Source organism: Artemia franciscana, chromosome 11 (assembly GCF_032884065.1).
Source record: "Artemia franciscana chromosome 11, ASM3288406v1, whole genome shotgun sequence".
Taxonomy (NCBI): domain Eukaryota; kingdom Metazoa; phylum Arthropoda; class Branchiopoda; order Anostraca; family Artemiidae; genus Artemia; species Artemia franciscana.
Window position 1 is genome coordinate 20,471,319 of NC_088873.1, and position 20,733 is coordinate 20,492,051.

Here is a 20,733-nt window from a genome sequence, read left to right on the forward strand (position 1 = left end):
AAAATTTTGCAATTTCCGATTTTAATATGGGATGTTCCGTCTCGTTTGCTAGGAGTTCGTAAATGATCACTGGACAAAACTATTTGCCTAATATTCCCATTTTCGAGTCTTAGTATGATTGATGCATCTACAAGCTATTCTCTTAGTCTGAACATGTAAATAACGGATTTCCTGGAGATAATCCGTTAGGAATTATCCGTCACTGGAAATTGAATGTTTTTAGAGGAGTAGCCTACAACATCTATTGCAATATATTTAAATAGGAATGAATTAAAATAATGTTCATAAATCTAGCTAAAAAGATTTGTTTTTACAATTTTCGGACAATCCCGGGGTCTTGATTTAAGAAATCTCGAAATGCCACATATAGCCTAATGTAGTGAGCTCTATTGTACTGTGAATAAATTGAGCCATCTGCGTGTGATGTTTTCGTGCATGAGTCACTTATAGCCGATTGTCGTTTCCTTTATTTTACAGTATGTATTCAAATTACAAAAGTTGAGAGTTTCCAACAAATATGCCTCCTGTACATTAATTGTTATTATATAAATTGTTCTGAAATTTGTTCCACTTGACAGCTAATGGTTTATTATTACTTTTTTTCGGGGGGGGGGATACCGAGATTCAAGCCATAACTTTGTTTTTTCCTGGTTTAACTTAGCATAATACCAACATCAGCCAATCGGGTGTAGCTAATTCCAAGCTTACTTAAAACAAAGGTGTCCAAAAATCTCATAATCGCAAAAAAAAATAATATCAAGTCTTACTTCGTTACAGTCAGAAATTTTCTGTTCAATAAATTTTAAAACTGGCTGCCTGTTTAACTTTCTCCGTTTCATTACTTTCTCCTGTTTAAATTCACCTATTAGTTATATAATAGGTGAATTACCTCAGTGAACGTTGGCTTTTCGGATACAAACCTTTGCTGGGAAGACTTTTTCAAGTACAGTATTAATGTACTATGTGACCGTAGAATTGTCCTCAAAACATGCCAATAACTCACAACTCCATCGCTGCATGATTTTCGAGAGGACATTTTAAATATTCAGAAATTGTTAATTTCTCGAAAGTAGTCCGCGAAAATAGTATTTGCTCTGAAATATGATCCACTTGACAGGCAATCAATTTTGTTTGAAAGAAGTGATGCTAAGGTTCAAGCCCTCACCAGATTGCACTCACTTAAATTATTTAAATCTTAATGTCAACTAATTAGATGTAGCTCATACCAAATTTGTTGTTCAGTCTAATTATTTAATCTGCAATTTCAGGTGGTTAAAGCATTGAGAGCTAGTTTCAATAACCCTGATAGAGCGGTTGAGTATTTAATAACCGGCATACCAGAAGTTCAGGCAGAAGCGCCACCCCGTCAACCATCGCAGCAAGTAGCCCCTCCAACTAGAGGTATTATGCACGTTCTATTAAAACTAATCCTTTTTTTTTATAATGTTATTGGTTGAAAAGGTTTATACTGTATTTTACTGCAGAACAAAATTTGTATTTTATGCATTTGGTTAATATTGAGTGTGTAGCATGTTATGTGATGCATAAAGAAGGGATGGGTTCAGTTTGAAATTTATTTATTTGGTAAAACCTGGAAAATTTATAAGTAGAACTGATCACCTCTTGTTACTGATTTAAGGTCACCTCTTAGCGAATAGATATCATATCAAATATCAAAATATCATGGCTTATACTTCGCGGCGTTTGTTATCAGTTTGAGTGAGTTGTTTTCTGAGCGTCTTCTCTATTCACAAAGACGTATAAACTGGCCTCAGAGTTTGCTTGATTTATCGTCTTGTAATTTTTTACTTTGAGGAAATCTGTAGGCGAAAGGATGATATCATTACCCCACAACCCTGCAAGTTCATTAGGAGACAATCACAGAGGCAGTCGCTTTCGTTTCACTAGAAATAACACGGAGAACTTAGGAAAATTTCTGGGAAAAACTATCAATTGTTTACTGATTTTGAAAACCAATTACTGGACCTAATTTTGTCAAACCATAAAACAGAATATCGTGTTATTCACAAATAGCAAAAATCATTCGATATCTTTGCTTGTTTGTTTGTAACTACTCTCTGAAATAAGGGAAATCATTAGCGCCAGATTTAATCATGGAACTTTATTGTTCCTATCATTATAAGCACTTACTGTTCTGCAGATACTTGCAAATTTTATGAAATATGCATTTTAGCTCTGTTTTACTTACTAAGAATTAATTGTGTGTATTATTAAGTTCAGTTTATCCAGTTGAATGTTGACGTGACCTTAACCAAATGATATGATTCAAATATTTTCCACAGATGAGTTAATAGCTCATGAAAATACTCCTTGAAACTTTAATTGACTGTTCACAATTACAGTCAAAATTATCATTCATTCAAGGGGTGAGGGGGAGGGGCTGTAACGACTAGGACAAGCAATGCTGAATAACCAAAGCTAGTTTCGACTGGAAAATTATGTGTTATTACATTTAGTTACTTGTAATTAAGCGAATTATTGCATTAATTTTGAAACACTTAAATTGCTTTTACTTTTTATCTAGGTGGTGGAGGACCTCTAGATTTTTTGAGAGATCAACCTCAGTTTCAACAGATGCGAGACTTAATCAGGACGAATCCCCAGTTGCTCAATGCCGTTCTCCAGCAGTTAGGAAACACCAATCCTAGGCTTCTTGAAGTTATTGCCCAGAACCAAGAGGAATTTATTCGGATGATTAACGAGCCTGCTAGAGGTAGTTGAGCCTTTCGCATTATTGCTAAAAAAAATTCTGGGTTATTGGATTCTGCAGATATGATGAGCCATGTATTGTTAGAAAACTGATGGTGGCAACGCTGCCACAATTACAATGTTCAAATGCCAGTGAATGAAAATTTTGAAATAGCCAATTGATTGTTCATGGTTGCGGCGTCAGACGCAAATTTGTAAAAAAAAAAATGAACTTTAACCCGTAGTAACCAAAACCAATATGAATTATACAACAACAAAAGAGAGAATAATGAGGACTTTTTTCCCAAGACAGTGAACCAACAAAACCTATTTGAATATTTCGGCCCTATATCTAAGGGCCGTCTTCAGCAAAGAAAAAATAAAAAACAATAAAACACTTACAATAAAAGTTCTCAGTTAAAAATCCATTTGTTTTTAAATTTTAAAATCCGTCATTAAATATGAATTATCTTTAAAATTATGTAAAGTGAAGAAAAATTGTCCATTTAAAACGGATTCAAGGATGGTACGTGTTATTTCTGTTAATCTTAATGTTAAAAATTTGTTGCGAAAACAAATTTATGGGAATTTTGAAAAATAGCCTGAAACTCCTCTAAAATGGTGTTGGATCGAAATAAAAACTGCATCAATGAAATCACCTTAGCCGAAACCCACATAGAAAAATTAGAGCTGCTTATCTTGAGCAACAAGGACAATCCCTTTCGCATGTGTCGTCTTTTTATTCTTTTTTTATCATCGCCGCTAGTGAGGGGCACTGATACATCGTGAGTGATGTTTAACGGCTCATTTGAATGGAAATTGCTGTATCTACTGCCCTTTGTTAGTAACAAAAGATAATATTTAAGTAACATGTAATTTTCCACAAAAACTACATCTTCATATACAGGATGATATAACCTACGTCTCGTTTGACAACAGATGATGTAACACGCGTATCTTTTGAAAAGTTGCTTTTCTGGAGTTTGATTTCTCATTTGAGTGACCCCGTTGCCTGATTTCCTGTGGTTCGTTCTTTATTTGGTTCCAGCTAAGAAAAAGCCGAAGTCTTTTTCGTGTGTGTGATACACTTTTTATCATGGTTGCGACGTCAGACGCAACCCCAGTAACTGGGGTTGTCCCAGTTTCTCCCAGTAACTGGGAGAAACTGTCAAGTGAGGAAGAATAACCATTTGAAGCTAAGTCAGGACTGGTACCTATAATTGAAAGAAACCAACTGAATCGCCACAGGGAGTGACGTTGAAAGTTTTGTCTCATCAGCATTTGACGCTGCTAAGGAACCGATGGAGACGTTGTCTGTTCTATAGCCGTGGCAATGTCTCTCGTTTTCTTTGATGCATTTTCGTTAGTAAAAGTATTCATGGCTACACAAGCATGAGCAAGATTACATTCAAGACTATTACACGATAAAATTACACATAACTGAATAAGGCCGAAAGAGCATCTGGCATTTGTGTGGCGTCCCGAAAAAAAATTTCGATAAAAATACACATACTGACAACGGCTTTTTTCTACAAATACTTTCACTAAACTACATATAATTCTACAGATATTTTCTTGTCACTAGCTAAAGTCGTGACAAATGATTCAACATTACGGGGGAAATCATGATCAAGAGTACTCGTTCGCAGCACGTTCACTTTGATCCACTTTTTAAATTATCATTCTTATTCCTTGTCGCAGGTCGATGATAATTTCTTCCTTAGCTGGATGAAGATAATATTTCATTTTCCGTTTTTGTTTATTGAACTGCATCTTCAGGAAATCGGTAGTTTTTGTTTTTCGTCGATTAACTTCGCAAGCCTAAAGATATCAGTTTGCAGACAGGCATGGGTGTTCTGTAGGAATAACAGATTGTTCGTTCAATGACATAGCATCTCTTAGTTACCGCTGAAATTTCTCCCTATGTTGTACTGCCGACACAGGGACTTTTCTGCTTTATGCTGAGCCTGGTTATTGTATTTGCTTGGGGATTAGATTACCTGGGAGTGACTAAATGTGTGTTTTTTGCATGTTTTCTAGTGTTTGCTCTTAATCTAACTTTACCGGAAATTCTTCATCACTTTTGACTAAAGGGGAAGGGAGAAATCACAATTTAAGCAAAGACATACCTGTAACTTCTCTCTTAATCCAAGTGCAATTCTTTCATGCTTAGGGTCCCAAAATTGATTGCATTTATTGCTCTGAGCTGTCTTACTGGTTGCTGGGCTTCTACATTCATGACAGTAATGTTGGATCGTTATTAAGGGCACCATTTTCTGTTGTCAATTAATTTGGGCAATATTTCCACTTGTTAGAAACCAGTTTAAATTCGTGTGTCCACATTGTAAGGGAATATCTTGAATATAGGTCAGTTGATCTTGGTTTGGTAAAAGTTTAATCCGTTGCAAATTATTTTCACAGGCGCTTTAGTAACTACGGTTGCTGAGTTTTTCTAATTTTACTGGAGTTTCAAATTCAATAAATCCGGAAAAGAGATCCGATCCGAAACACTTCGGACTCTAAATCAAGACAGACTACGCAAGACGTCCCGTTGACAGGCGATTTTAAGTTATGAGCTCATAACTTGGAAAGATAAAGGACAAGAGAAGGCTATGGTGATGCAAAAAAGTTTCACAAAATTACATTATTTGCAAGTTTTTAGATCGAAAAATAAAGAATCTCATGATACGGAGACGTTCAATGACAATTCCATGTACATGCTTGAAATACAGACTGACCCAACTCTTTCGAAATTGATAACAAACAAATGACTAAAAACTAACTTGCGACCCATCATTTTCAATGTCCGTCTTGAAATTTGCAAGTAAATTTTCGGTAGATGCTTTGGAAAATTTTTTTTTGGAGATGTGTAAATTTTGAAGTTGTTTCATAAATATCTGGGTTTTGGATAACTTCTCTCCAACATTCCTGTCAGTTTTTCATAAGCGTCTCGAGCATTATCCTAAAACGAAATGAGACTGTTCTCCATAACTCGTGTTTCTTTGAGGTCTCCATACGAAAACATTAAAAATATTAATAATTATTCAAACTAATTGAAAATCCCCTTCTTATCCTTGTTACTTGAATATTCCACTCTTGCCATACGGGATAGTCCTTGAAATTCGCTGTCGCAAGCTTAAACTACTTAAATTTTGACATATATTGAGCTATGAAGGTATGCAAAAAATATCAACTTATTTTTGAGTGGACAAAGCCAGGGCAACGGTGCCATTCAGATAATTTTGGCTGACCTGATGGTCTGCAGAACGTGCGCTATTTATCACCGTACTCAAACATCACAGCATAGGTACTATACAGTAACGAAATTTCCTACCTTCTCCATTATAGAGCTTTGGGATACAGCATGTATCGATATTTCTTCTTGTCTCCGTTTCGCTCGTGCGCAATGACGAGTTTTTGGTGACAGCTGGTCATCTTTGCTGTGTGAATGAAGTTATTACGAAATGAATCAATAGTTATGTACCGTGACCAACATCCCTTTGAGGCCCTATTGTATGTCCCATTTCTGAAACAAATTTTCGTTACTGTATAGACCTATGCTCTGTCTGACATTCTCATTTAATAAATCCAAACCAGTCCACAAGTCTTAATTCACTTCCGATAATTCAGGTAATATTAAGTTTCCAATTCCCACAAGTGTCCCATTAGTTCGTATTAAAACTGTGTTTCAAAACACGGTTACAAAAGCGGCAATCAGTACTTTGTCAAAGCACAGATACAGGAAAAATATATATTAAGAGGTCGAGAGAATGAATGAAACTTTTTAAGAATTTCGTATTTAACGGTCAATAATGGCAAGATATGTAAGAATTTATAAATCATTTTTATACAACTCTGAAAAAGAAATGCCAGCGTTCCCCTTCACATAGACTATCTGCCTTGGCTTTACTCTAATTAGGCTCTCACTTTGACCACTTTGACCAGGTTGATTCAATTCCCTATGTCAAGCGTGGAATATTCAGTTGATCCAAGTTGATTCAAGTTCTTACAAGTGAAACTTATTTTTGGTTGTATAAGTCAATAATTAAAGTTATGTAATCGGTGATGAAAGTCCTGTTGAATGGTGTCGATGACGATAGCGATTAGAAAGATGGTCTGCATAGTGGTGTTCTATTGGAACATGATTAGTTGTTCTGTGAATTATAATCCCTTGTGAACTTCTTAAATGGTCATTGTCTAACGACCCCTGGTACGGAAATTTGGATTTTATATCCAACTGCTCTAAATTTATAGTTGTCGCAAATACAGTATAAGGGGGGGGGGAAGATGGGACTGTTGGACTTGGAGCATTAATTTATATTACCGCAATTTAAATTATATGCAAATATACAAATTTGGGTCAAATAGTAGAAAGAACAAAAACTAGAATAGTAAGAGAAAAGGTCAAGTATAGTTTAAAAAAAGAATTGCTCCATAATTAGATATATACGACAATCTATAAGATAAAAGATAAAGGCATAAAGATCCTTCTGAGCCATTGCTGGTGTATAGAGCGTGGAATCCACGTTTCAGTTTCAGTTTTTTTTTTTTTTTTTTTTTTTTTTTTTTTTTTTTTTTTTTTTTTTTTTTTTTTTTTTTTGTCGCCCAACCTTGCGGCAGCGGGGATAGAATCCCGGACCCCACATTGCCAAGCAGAGAATCAATCCACTCTGCTATAACTCGCAAATATATATTCGTAGGAAAACTTCAATCTCGAATTCAGCATCATATTTTCGCCCCTTTTTGAGAATAATTTAAATCATGCAAGAGGAGTTACTCCAACTAGATTATGATCCGCCCCGACCACATTTGACTATACAGCATATTCAAGATGCGACATTGGAATATTCTCAACTCCTTGGAAAATGAAAACACCTCTTCAAACACGCCCGGCGAATAAAGTTCCAATTTAGGAATATTTTTCACCCATGAAACCGTTTCAAAAAAAATTGTCAGACGCAATATTTTGTTTTGGATACGGAGCAATGTCAGCTGCAAGCCATTGTGGTAAATAAATGTCTTTTTTCACGTAGAAATCAAAAGAGTACAAAGAAGATGATTATGTTCCCAGCTAATGAAATTAAGGTACTTGCTTGAGCCTTGCTTAAGCAAGAAAGATTTGTAGAATAAGCAACTATTATTTGTAAATGATTTAAAAAGAGAATGAGAAAACTAGAACAGTTGGGGAATGCGTTCGTTATTTTCTTTTTTATTGTTTTTGGCTGGTATATATTTTGTATAGAACTTTATATCTTATAGACTAAACCTCATATTCGAGAAATGGTATTAAAACGCTTTTACGTTGCAAGATGTGGAATCAAAGGGTGATTAGAGTATATATTTGATTTTAAGATTAAATATGTGTTGCAGGAGAAGGCACGGAGCAGCCAGCCGAGGGGGTTGCCGAAGAAGCTGGTCAGGGTGAAATGATGACTTCCATCCCTGTAACACCTCAAGAAAGGGAAGCAATTGAAAGGGTAAGCATTTTACTAAACAATTTTAGTCGATGATATACGTTTTTTATGGCACTCGGTACTTACCAAGTGCCATGTTTCAGTGGACAGTACATAAAATCCATTTTTTTTTTGTAATTATGTTTACTCTGGCGATTCCTGAAACATCTCCAAGTTCTTCAGTTTACCTTTCTTGGATTCTAATTTGTAAATTCGTAAAATTGCGAATATATTCCAAACGCAGTTTCCTTCTTTTCTGAATAATTGTTTTCCGACCAAAAATGGCAACCTAGATTTTTGATACTATTCTAAATACTTCTGGAATTCCTATGTAAGCTGCCAGCGGTTCAGTTTAGTTTTTGTTCCTGTTTCAGGACCATCTGTTACTGGGTAAAGGGCTGATGGAAAAATGAAAAAGATCAGCCTCAGTTGGTGGAGAGCAATAACTGAGGCAATTTTAATAGTAACATCACCTGAATCAATCGCAAAAAAAAATGAGCGGTAAAAAATAATTCAGTCAAATCCATTCCCTCCCCCCAAACATTCGAAAATTTTCTTCGAATTAGTAATATTTAAGTGAACATCAATGGCTTAAAACAGCGCAGTATAAATGGGTAATACTACAAAAAAAATAAAGGTAACTTGAAATTTTTATTTCGTAAAACAGATGTATTTTCCTAGTTTCAAAATAAAATATGGAATAGATGCAACCATTTCAAAGTACCAAGGACATCAAAGTGGAGACAGTTTGAGTGGGCTAGTTGTAGCTACTATTGTTATTACACATCCTGTTGCCTCACATAAGTGGATTTTTATTATCCATTTTTAAAGTATGTGGGATCTGTATTTTTCTTTTGCAGATCTGTAGCCTAAACTCTGTCGCATTTTTCAAAGTGCAGTATATGCTAATGCAGAGCTACTAGACAACAAAATTTGGCTATTGATATGGATATGGTCATATCCTTATCATATTATAAACTGTAATCACTATAATTAACCTGAAATGTGGAACACAGTTGATTCCAGGGATTCTGGTTATTTTTTATAAAATATGTTGAAAATTAAGGAACTAAAGGAATTTCCAGACGGTTTCTCTTTACTACAAACGATACGTGTCTAATCAGATGACACAATCGGTCACATCCATCAAAATATACGTAATTTGCTTTGATTCGAAATGCAAAGACTATTTTCTACCTATATAATTTATACATGTATATATCTAATTCATATGGGCATTTGGTTTTCGGAGGGAATATAAGTTTTTCTCGGTTCAATTTCCGTACATGAAGCCTGAAGGCAAGTGAGAAATGTATTCAGTTAATTTTTTACAGAGTTTTGTAAGAATGCCTGTTTTTACTTCATATCTGGGGGATTAAGTTTAAACTTACACAAGGTATTCTGAGGGGGGTGAACGGATGTAAAATTTTGCGTTTTGGAAAAGGTTTTAAATCAGTTATAGTCAGAACCCCAGGAAAATTTTGTACCTTGTTTGCATAATTTACTTCACATTCTGCCCTTGCAGGGCTGATTATCGCTACGTTGATAAAGGCGATGAAGAGGTAATCTAACTGTCTATAGGCAATTAGCTCATGTATCCAATGCTATAGATAAGTTTTACGATGAAATGTTTCGCTCTAGATTGGATGTTTTGGGTGATAATTTGATTAAACAATATATCAATGTTTTCTCTCTTTATTTGTTATAATGATTTCGATATCTCTGATCATTTTTTTTTGCTTGAATTAATTAGCTCTTCCTTTCCCAAAGTTCAATATCAAAATTAGTAATTAAAGAGAATTTTGCTGAATTTTCTCCAGACATTGAATAATATAAAATCAAGCTTTGATGACATAAATGCTTACCATATAAATCTAGATTTGAAATTATACGGGCTCAGCCTCCGGTTAAAGAAAAATAAACTACTTGCTATTTTTGGGGTATTCAAAATTAGCAACATTTCAGTGTTTTCCTCTGTGATTCGTTCTTGCCTTTTCGTGATTAAACAAAAAAAGCAGGTTTTTTCAACTGAAAGTAATGATCGAAATTAAAAATTTAACGAACAAAAGCTATTATGATATGAGGAAAACGGCCCCCATTAATACCTAGCTCTTAACACTAACGTTATTAAAATGTTCAAAAAGCTATCTTGTTATAATTTAAAGAACCTTGTGTTTCATTTTTTGTTAGTAAAGGATTGGGATACAAAGTTATACTTTAGCGTGAAGAGCGAAGTATTTAAGAGAAACCGTAAAGAGCGAAGTGCCTCACGAAAACTGTATTTTTCCTTCTCAAGAAACAAATGCTATTATAAGCAATAGGCTTTTCTTTTTTGAATTAAATAAAAAAAACAAACAAGTTTTTAGCTGAAAATAAGGAACGACACTAAAACTTAAAACTAACAGAAATTATTCCGTATCCGAAAGGTGCTGTTCCCTCCTCAACGCCTCGCTCTTTACACTAAAGTTTGACTCTTTGTCACAACTCTACTTTTTAAAACAATAAAAACTTTAGCGTAAAGAGTGAAATGTTGAGGAGTGGACAACCACTTTTCATATACGGAATAGTTTCTGTTCGTTTTAAGTTTTACTGTTGCTCCTTACTTTCAGTTGAAAAAAACTTGTTTTATTATTTAATTTCTGGGCGTTTTCCAACTAATGCAGATTCGAATTTGGCTAACCGTACATGAAAAATCAAAACAAAATATGCAAATTAATTTTGAAAGATTTATTCCTTATATGAGGGATTTCTCCTTCCTCATTACCTTACTCTTTACGCTAACGCTGTTAACACTTTTTAAATGCTTCCTATTCTAATTAAAAAAAAACGCTCTTCAAAAATTGGGATTAACAGCCAAACTTTAGCATATAAAGCAAAGTATTAAGGAGGGGGACACCCTTCACATATGAAGGGGACAAACCTCCCCTTCACGGAAATCTCCTTCGATGAAATTGCATCCAACGTATATTAAACCCCCCTCCCCCCGTCAAATTGTGTGTTGACGATTCAGGCCGAAAAATTCTCCTTAGCATTCTTTCATTTGAAAAAGATTTTAATCTCTAATCGGTTTCTCGATCACTCCAGAAATGTCCCTTCCGTGGAAATTATTTCCCAGAAATCAAAATATGCGGAAAATAGCCCCTGGATAACTCCGCCGGAACGTTTCCACACTAAAAATTGGCAGAAAACGTAATACTCCCAGGACGGCAATGACTTTTTCAACAATTTAGTATTTGTGTAAATGAAACTGTAGTATAAATGTGGTATAAGTGAAATTGTCCATCAGATCAATCTGTTTTTTACCCAACGTCACCTTTTCATCTTCACTTATTCGTAGCCTTATTGACATAGTCTTCGCAACATTTATTTTCAAACCTATTCTAGCACGCTGAAATCGCAAAACTCTAAAAGTTCATTTGTTTGCTCTATCTAGGATGCTTAAATCATAAGCGTAATCTGAATCCATGAGATTTTCCTCCACGTTCAATAGCATGGTCTCCCATTGCCTTTCCTGTACTTCTTACGATAAATCCATCAAAGTGATCCATATAAAGGGGAACTACTGAAGTTCGTCTGTCAACAGCATCGAGCGCCAGCTCATAATCTATAAAACTAAGGACTAAAAGTGTTTGAAACTCAGACACTTCTCAATTATTAACCTAAGAGGGAAAATTTGTCGACAATATCTTTCCTCCTCTATCTTTTTTAAAACCGCACTGTTCTTTTCTTAAAACTTTGTTTACAGTATCTCACAATGTAAAAAAGTATCTTATTACGAAGTAATTTTCCAACTACATCTTTCTTTTCTCTCTATCTTTTCTCTATCTACATCTATACATCTTTTCTCTATCTTTTCCTGCAACTCTCTCGATTTAGCACGTTCTCAAAATGTTCCGCCCATCTCTGTTTAACTCTTTTTTTTTATATCAGCAATTGTAGCCCCGTTCTTATCTTCAACTGGGACAGGTCCAGATTGACTTCTTTCTTTCAATTTATTAACACGCCAGTCCAATATTTTACTGATATGCCGTATAGCTGCATCTTCCAGATCCTCGGCGATTTTATCCATGACCTCCACTTCATACAGCCTTAGTTCATATTTTAATGCTTGTGTTTCCATATGATCTGTCACTCAGATAATTCTTGTACAGGCCCCTTCTCCTCACTATTAAACATGAAGTTTTTCACTAATATTCCTAGCTGCAGTCCTAACTTTCTTCCGTAAGACACCATTAGCAACTTCACAAATTGTTTTCCTAAAATGATTCCATCCATCTTCCATATTGTCAAACTTTAAATTCTCCGCTTTACTCAGCTGTTCCTGAAAAGTTCCTCTCAAATTCTCATCCTGGAGTCTACTAAAATCATAAATTCCCGGGAGGTAGTGACTCATCCGAAATTTCAACTTTAAATTAACTCTAGACACTTCCAGATTGTGATCTTTACTTTTAGCATCAATAACAGCTCTCCTATATGCCCTAGTATCTTGCATTGGTCCTATCAGTCTTCGTTTTACAATAACATAATCAATAAGGTTTGCTGTCTTACCATCACGTGAATACCATGTTAACCAAACACCGTATTGTTTATAACTGTATTATTATGCCTAAAAAATTGCAAAAGTCTATAGCCATTGCTGTTTTCTCTTCCTATACAAAATTTGCCTAGGCTAGGATACCATCTATCCCTATTTCCACCGATCTGGGCGTTCAAATTTAATTAAAACACCATATTTCTACCTGGGTCTATTTGTCTATTGGCTTCTGTTACTGTAAGTAAAATTCATCTGAGTCACTAGTATCTCTTTCAGTTGGCTCTACAGGGGCATATACTACTATAAATGATACCGTGAACTTTTTAGTCGTAAAATGAGTGATTAGTATTCGCATTGTTAATACCTTCCCAGCCTAAACAAGACGTAGCAGATTCCTTATTCATCATGAGCCCTGCTCTGTTTCTATATACCCCATCCTTCCTGCCTGAGTAAAGAAATTCTATATCACCTAATGTCATGCTTCCTACCCCTGGGATATGAGTTTCTGAAACTCCTAATAAGTTCAGTTTGAATCTTCTCAATTCGTCAGTCAAAATGTCGGTACGATATTTATTTTTTTACGTCAAAACATTCCAAGTTCCAATTTTCATGTTCTTTATATCGTTGAAATTATTTTGGCCTCAGGAAAAGCTACAGTCCTGGATACTAATGCAGAACGGGGATCAACACATCTTCTCTAGTCTACACTGAAGCGCTTAAGCCGGCTTAGAACCGGACTACAAGAAGTCCCTGGGATCTTCAGTATGAAGGAAAGTTTTGCACAAACTTCCTTTTTGAACAGTTTTTCCTGTTCTTTGTCACAACAGTATTTTCAGCACTTTGCGATGCTCTTCTATCAACAAGAGTCGAAGTCCTGCACACACAGTCTCAAGTCTATTACCTCTTACTCATTATATATCCATTTCTACAATTATTATGCTACTACTGGGAGGCGGCCCATAGTAGATAAATTAGCTAGAAAGAGATTTTTCAGCATGGAAACGCCCACCAAAATAGACCATGACCAGAAGAATTGTCAGGATTATTACGCAGGATCCTGCGTTAATAATGTGTCGTTTATTTCAGTACAGTAACCTTTTGTGAAATTAAAACGAAAAAACAAGTTTTTCAACTAAAAGTAAGTTGTCTTAACTTAAAGTTAAAACTTTAAGTTAACCCAAGTTAAACCTAAGTTAAACATTAAAGTTTAAATATATGAGGGGGATTTCCCCTCTTAAACCCTTCTCGCTTTACGCTAAGGCTGAGTTTTTTCCTAGATCTGTAAGAAAGATTTCATAAACATTAAGGTCGTTTAATTAGAATAAAAAGCTTTGTCAAAGCAATAGAGACGTTAGTTTAACGATCAAGGGATTTAGGAGGGTGCAGCCCTCGTAATGTATGGACCTAGATTATAATATGTATATGGACCTCATATACGGACTAAATTTTGTCTTCTTCAATGTTGTTCTGTACTTTAAGCTGAAAAAAGTTTTTTAAACTCTTTAATTTCTGTTTGTTTATCAGATCACGCCGGAAAATCTGGCTCTCTCAAGATAGTTTCAGGTACCATCCCCTCTCCCCACTCTGCACCCACCGACACTCTTTCATAACAGTTGATTGTCAATTAAAAATACGCTTATTATTCTTGTTAATCGATCATTGTGTTTTTGGACTCCTTAATGAATTGGGGCAAAAAGTCAAAACTTTAGCGTAAAGAGCAAGGTCTTGAGGAGGGGGAAATCCCTTTCATATACTCATAATTTCTTCCGTTTAAATTTTGATGTTGCTCCTTACTCTCAGTTGAAGAAACTTTTTTATAATTTTGTTTCTGATCGCTTTCAATAATGCCGAGAAATCCGGCTCCCCCCTCCATGAAAAGTACCTTCACTCACAGAAAAAATCCACCGTGAAAAGTTGTTTCCATGTAAAAACGCCCTCCCCCTTTTCCAGGGAAATTTCCCCAAGACAACTCCATTCTAGCTGAAAATTTCACCTAGAAAACTTCTTGCAGATGATCCGGGGTTAAAAACTTTTCTTACCGCACTTTCATTTGAAAAATACTTTAATTTCTCATTGTTTCTAAAGTGTAAAAGTTTCATTGTCTCTCGGTGTAAAAGTTTCCCAGCAAAAGGGTATTTTCTAGCAAAAGTATTTTAGGAGGGGAGGGGTACAAAAGAAACTTTTAAAAAATGCATCAAAAATGGGAAATTCATACCTACTCCCTTACGATTTCTGGGAGTATTTCTGGTCTACGCTGTTATTACGAAAGTAAAGAATCACACTAAACCCCAAAATGAGCAGAATTTATTCTGAAGAGGAGGAGGACCGTCCCTTCCTCATCTAGATCTCCAACTCAAGGTTGAAGAAACCTTTGAGTGTGCTCATTGGATCAGAAATTGAGAGTTCTCGTCATTTGCGTGGGGGTTAATAAGAAAAGAGGGATTGCGACCAATCAACTGAAGAAGAGAAGGTGAAAATCAGAATTTTTCGTCACTAAAACTAAGAGTAATTAAAATCTAACCTGTATTAAGCTGAACTCTTATTAAATAAAAAAACAAGTTTTTTTTAACTAAAAGTAAGACTTCAAACGAACAGAAATTACTCCGTATATGAAAAGGGCTTTTCTTTCTCAACGCCCCGCTCTTTACGCTAGCGACATTAAAACTTAAAACGAACAGAAATTACTCCGTATATGAAAAGGGCTTTTCCTTTTCACACTCTGCTCTTTACGCTAAAGTCTTTTACTATTTTAAAAAGTAGAGTTAAGAGAAAGAGTCAAACTTTAGCATAAAGAGTGGGGCGTTGAGGAGGAAAAGTTCTTTTCATATACGGAGTAATTTCTGTTCGTTTTAAGTCTTAATGTCTCTCCTTACTTTTAGTTAAAAAAACTTTTTTTTTATTTAATTTCTGGACGTTTTTTGAATTAATGCGTGTTTTCATCTTGGCTCTCCGCACATTAATAATTAAAGCAAAATTTGTATATTATTTTTCTTTTTTTGACTAAATGGCTGTCTTATAGTTCTGATCGGAAGATTTTGAGAAAAGAGCGAGCGAGGTTGTCTAGTTGCCCTCCAATTTTTTGATTTCTTAAAAAGTCAAATAAAACTTTTAATTTCTTACGAACGTTTTCATTAGTAAAAAATATACGTCACTTACGAATTAACTTACGTAACGAACTTTCATATTCTTGTGTTTTTATTGCGTATATGAGGGGGTTCACCCCCTCGCCAATACCTCGCTCTTTACAGTAAGGCTTAAATTTTGTCCCAATTCCTTAAGAATGACCCTTGACTCACAAAGGCCGTAGAATAAATAGTCGAAATTACTAAAAATACTTAAGCGTAAAGAGCGTGGTATTACGAGGAGGTAAATTTCGTATATGCGTAATATGCGTAATAATTTCAGGTTGTTTTAAGTTTTAATTATGTTATTCGCTTTCAGTTGAAATAACTTTTCATATTTATTTTTTCATTGTTTTTTTTTTAATTTTGCTAGAAAATCCTGCGCCTCCTTCATTGAAATTATCTTCCCCCATGACAAATTCCTTCATAGAAAGATCGTCCCTAGTAACCTCCCCCATCAACTTCTCCCCTCCCTAAACCAAAAAGATTAGTCTGAAAACGTCTGTACACTTCCCAATAACCATTACTATATGTAAACATAGGTCAAAGCTTGTAACTTGCAGCCCCTCCCACGGGACTGTGGGGGACTAAGTCGTCCCCAAAGACATAGTCATTAGGGTTTTCGACTATGGTGAATAAAATGGCTATCTCAGAATTTTGATCTGGTGACTATGGGGAAAAATGAGCGTGGGAGGGGGCCTAGGTGCCCTTCAATTTTTTGGCCACTTAAAAAGGACACTAGAACTTTTAATTTCCGTTAGAATGAGCCCTCGTGCGACATTCTAGGACCACTGAGTCGACACGATCACCCCTGGAAAAAAAAAAAAAACAAAAAACAAAAAATAAAAATAAACACGCATTCGTGATCTGTCTTCTGGCAAAAAATGCGAAATTCCACGTTATTGTAGATAGGAGCTTGAAACTTTTATAATAGGGTTGTCTGATACGCTGAATCTGATGGTGTGATTTTCGTTAAGATTGTATGGCTTTTAGGGAGTGTTTCTCCCTATTTTTTAAAATGAGGCAAATTTTTTCAGGCTCGTAACTTTTGATGGGTAAGACTAATCTTGATGAAACTTGTATATTTAAAATCAGCATTAAAATGCAATTCTTTTGATATAACTCTAGGTGTCAAAATTCCATTTTTTAGAGTTTTGGTTACTATTGAGTCGGGTCGCTCCTTACTACAGTTCGTTAGACAAAGCTACCGCATCCTTTCCTACCTTTAAAAATCTAAAACCTGCTGCGTCATTGGCGCTTCACTGAAAGCGAATTATATTACGAATATTCTCTTTTCCAGTTATTGCAGCATTGAAATGAAAATACTTTTATAATTTTATTAATATAAAATGATATAATTTTGTAATACTTTTATTTTTTCAATTAGCATTAAACCTTTACCCTCCATATAGTACATTACACGCTAAATACGTATTAAATGCGTTCAATACATTGTGGCAATTAAATGCTTCTCCTTGTACTATAAGAATATTACATTGTGATGCCTACTGGTACAGAAATTTTAGCCCACTATGCCATTACGCGTGTGGGCGGTTCTAACAGACTACAAGCTGAACGTAATCGATGAAATCAGGTTCTAATCCGGGTTTTTAGTCTAGAAGTAAAAATAGGTTCTGACCATAACTGACATTGTTTAATATCTGTTCCTCACTGAAAGTATATACTAAATTGGAAACCGAAATTCGTCCCAGAGAAAATAAAACAATGCCACCTAAATTACATAGAAAAAACAAATAATTGTAAGATTTTAAACCTTTTTAATGTGTAACTGTACTAACTTGTTGTGTAACATTTTATTTAATTTTTCTTAGTTCATCTGGCTGATATTATACTGTCTCTGGTGCTAGTAATTCTTAATTTATGTAACTCCCGTGTTAAAGCACCAAAGATCTACTTACGTTTGGTTTCATGTTTTCCATGCGATAGTCGTTTCGCAATTGATTTCTTTTTTTTTTCTAGTTGAAGGCCCTTGGTTTCCCTGAAGATTTGGTAGTTCAGGCATATTTTGCGTGTGACAAGAATGAGAACCTGGCTGCTAATTTTCTTCTGTCTCAAAACTTCGATGATTAATATTATGATATTGACACTGTTTCCACTATATTTGTATACAGACACGAATGTGCTTCTGAAACTTGAGTTTTATGTAGTTTTTTTTCTGTTAATGTACTGAGAGATTGTAAGTTTGGAATGTTCCCACGAGGAAAGGAAATTACAGTTTTGGGCAGTAAAGCTTGTTTGACTCTTAATTTAAACTTTTGTAATTATATTTACCCAATATAAGTTCAGACAAATTGGTTAAGCAATGACTCGTGGACGTACCTAAATATGCACCTATATAGATATTATATCCGGTGATCTTGAGCTAAATTTTTGGCCGGGGGGGGGGATAACCTTGAAAATGTATAGAAGAACCATATTTATAGTGAAAACACTTTTTAAATTGTGGGGAAAGTCGTAAAATATCCATATTTCCGGCAGGTCTATTCTGAATCCCTACCTGATCGACCCCTGCGTTTGTATTTGTATCTTTCGCGCATCTAACATCTCTGTGTAAAAAAAGACGATTTTTTATTGATAAAATAATATTGGCTATATAAGTGTAAGGGCTGCGGGAGGGGGAAATGTATAGAAGAACCATAATTATACTGAAAACACTTTTTAAATTGTGGGGAAAGTCGTAAAATATCCATATTTCCGGCAGGTCTATTCCGAATCCCTACCTAATCGTCCCCTGCGTTTGTATTTGTATCTTTCGCGTATCTAACATCTCTGTGTAAAAAGATATGATCTTTTATTGATAGAATTATTTTGGTCATATAAGTGTAGGTTAAGGGCTGCTCTGGGATCCATTAGTCATCCGGTAGCTTTAAGAGATAATTCTAGAATAGAAAAGAAATAAATTAGTGATTGGAGTTTTAATAGTAATATGGGACAAGGCTTTAATAAGAATTTTTCTGACTTCTCAAGGGCCCAATAATAATCACCAATTGTGTAATTTATTCTGTTTAATCTTACCGTAATGTGATGGTTATCAGCCTCTTTTAGATTTGGAAGATGTGAGTTCAAGCTCCTTTACGGTAAAGTATCTTTCCTTCTTCATTTGCTAAAATTTTATGGAGTTACTGTTATGGATTTACTAGCACTCGTCCCTTTTACTTACAAACTTTTTATTAACAAACATAATGTAAAATAAGAATAAAAACTACAACATTGTCATCACCACCGTCACAACCCCCTTATCAAAGGTTCATGGTGAAACTACGGCCTATTTTTAGTTTTGCTGTGGTTTTCAGTTTCGTTGACTCTTTGCCGTGGACCTTGTTTATTTTGGTGAAAAAAATGATTGTAAATTCATTTTTTTTGTTGGAATTGCTCTACCAAAACGACTCACAGTCTTGTGGGTACGACCAAGCCTCTGGAAGGTCCTGTGGTTAAATTTGACTGTCACAAAAGAGAATACAGGCTATATAATCAAACACTTTATTATAATTTTTTTACGAATTATTTTGAGCTAGAAAGCAATGAGGTCAATATTATTGATCTTAAACTCTTTAAAAAAGTTCCTTTTTGGTGATATTTTCATTGGAAATGCCGTTTTTGATTTTTTTTTTCTTTTTTTTATTGAAAGAAATGAAAAAACGACATGTTCGCCCCACCCTCCTCTAATTTTTCACAAATTAGTGCTACTGTCTCCAGAAGAAGGTTACCCCACTCTTTATTCAATCTTAGCTACCTCTCTAGATTCCGAAAAATATATTCCCCCTATTTCGTGAATTGATATCTCTGTACGCAAACCCAGTTATTTCGTTGTAACATAATTCTTGGAATGTTTTGAAAAGGACGAGTTCTGTTATAGAAAAAAAAGAAACATTTTCCTTTCTGTTAAACGAAGTCTCCGTTTTCCTGAATACCCAACGTTCGTGTAACTATAAATTAACTTCAAAAGATTGAAGATGCAAACCTCTCTAGGTCTGTCAATAAAAATTTGGACTTTTCTTTTTAATTCAATTCGATATGAAAATGTTTCTCCCTCTACGTCTTAACCCTTGCATTCTTGGGTCCTACGGTGGTACAGTGAGTCTAGTCTCAGCTTGGTAATGTATGACCCAGAGTTCAAACTCAGCTCTAGCAACACACCGCATGGCCGATGCAAGGGCCTCAGTAGTCAAGAAGCGTCGTTAACCCAATGCATGCAAGCTTACACATACATGTAATATTCTTGGACTGACATGCCAGATTTATTCTGTTCCTTAAGATTTATTCTGTTAAAATTTTATAATTGTCATTTTGTTCAAACTAGTCAAAAGGTTTAACAACTCTGCCTCCAGAGGTTCAATGTCCGCCACAGCCCCGTGGCAAGAATTGTAAATTATGCAATTTAACTATTGTTTGCGTGTAAGATTTATGATTAGGAAAAAGGGAAAGTTTTGCTGGTTTCACGCGAAAAGACCGGTATTAAGTTAAAACTTTGGAGAAGGTAAGGGGTATCTTCAATTAAATCATAAGACACTGCTTACATCCTGTTTGTCAAAAGGTGGATCTGCAATATCTTAAGAACAGCTGATGCTAAGTGTAAACTTTCAGGACATGTTGAAAGAAATGTTTTAAAGTGGTTGGAGGGGTGCCAGCTCCTATCCCTCTATCTGCCCTCTCTCCAACAACATTCCGTCAAAATTTTTAAATAGCTATCTAGTTCAAAATAGACTAAGGATCAAATAACTATGCCCATGAGAATGACATAACTACACAGTTTTGGAGAGGAATGCCGAACGCAATCAAAAGACATTATGTGCATCCAGTTTTCAAAACGACGTATCTGCAATGTCTCGAGAACTTCTGATATATAGATGTTTTTTTAGAACAACCCTTTCTTGGAAACATAAGGTTTTCAAGA

General features: G+C 35.1%; 1 protein-coding gene across 1 annotated transcript in view; it reads left to right on the forward strand.

Annotated features, from left to right (window-relative positions):
- LOC136032948 (UV excision repair protein RAD23 homolog B-like) overlaps positions 1 to 18,130 on the forward strand; it is a 36,688-nt gene extending 18,558 nt beyond the window's left edge. The window contains exons 5-8 of the mRNA XM_065713430.1: positions 1,269 to 1,401; positions 2,546 to 2,734; positions 8,080 to 8,186; positions 17,799 to 18,130. Of these exons, the coding sequence (XP_065569502.1) occupies positions 1,269 to 1,401; positions 2,546 to 2,734; positions 8,080 to 8,186; positions 17,799 to 17,909 (540 nt within the window). The 3' untranslated portion in view covers positions 17,910 to 18,130. The remainder of the gene's footprint in view (positions 1 to 1,268; positions 1,402 to 2,545; positions 2,735 to 8,079; positions 8,187 to 17,798) is intronic.
- The last annotated feature ends 2,603 nt before the right edge of the window (positions 18,131 to 20,733 follow it).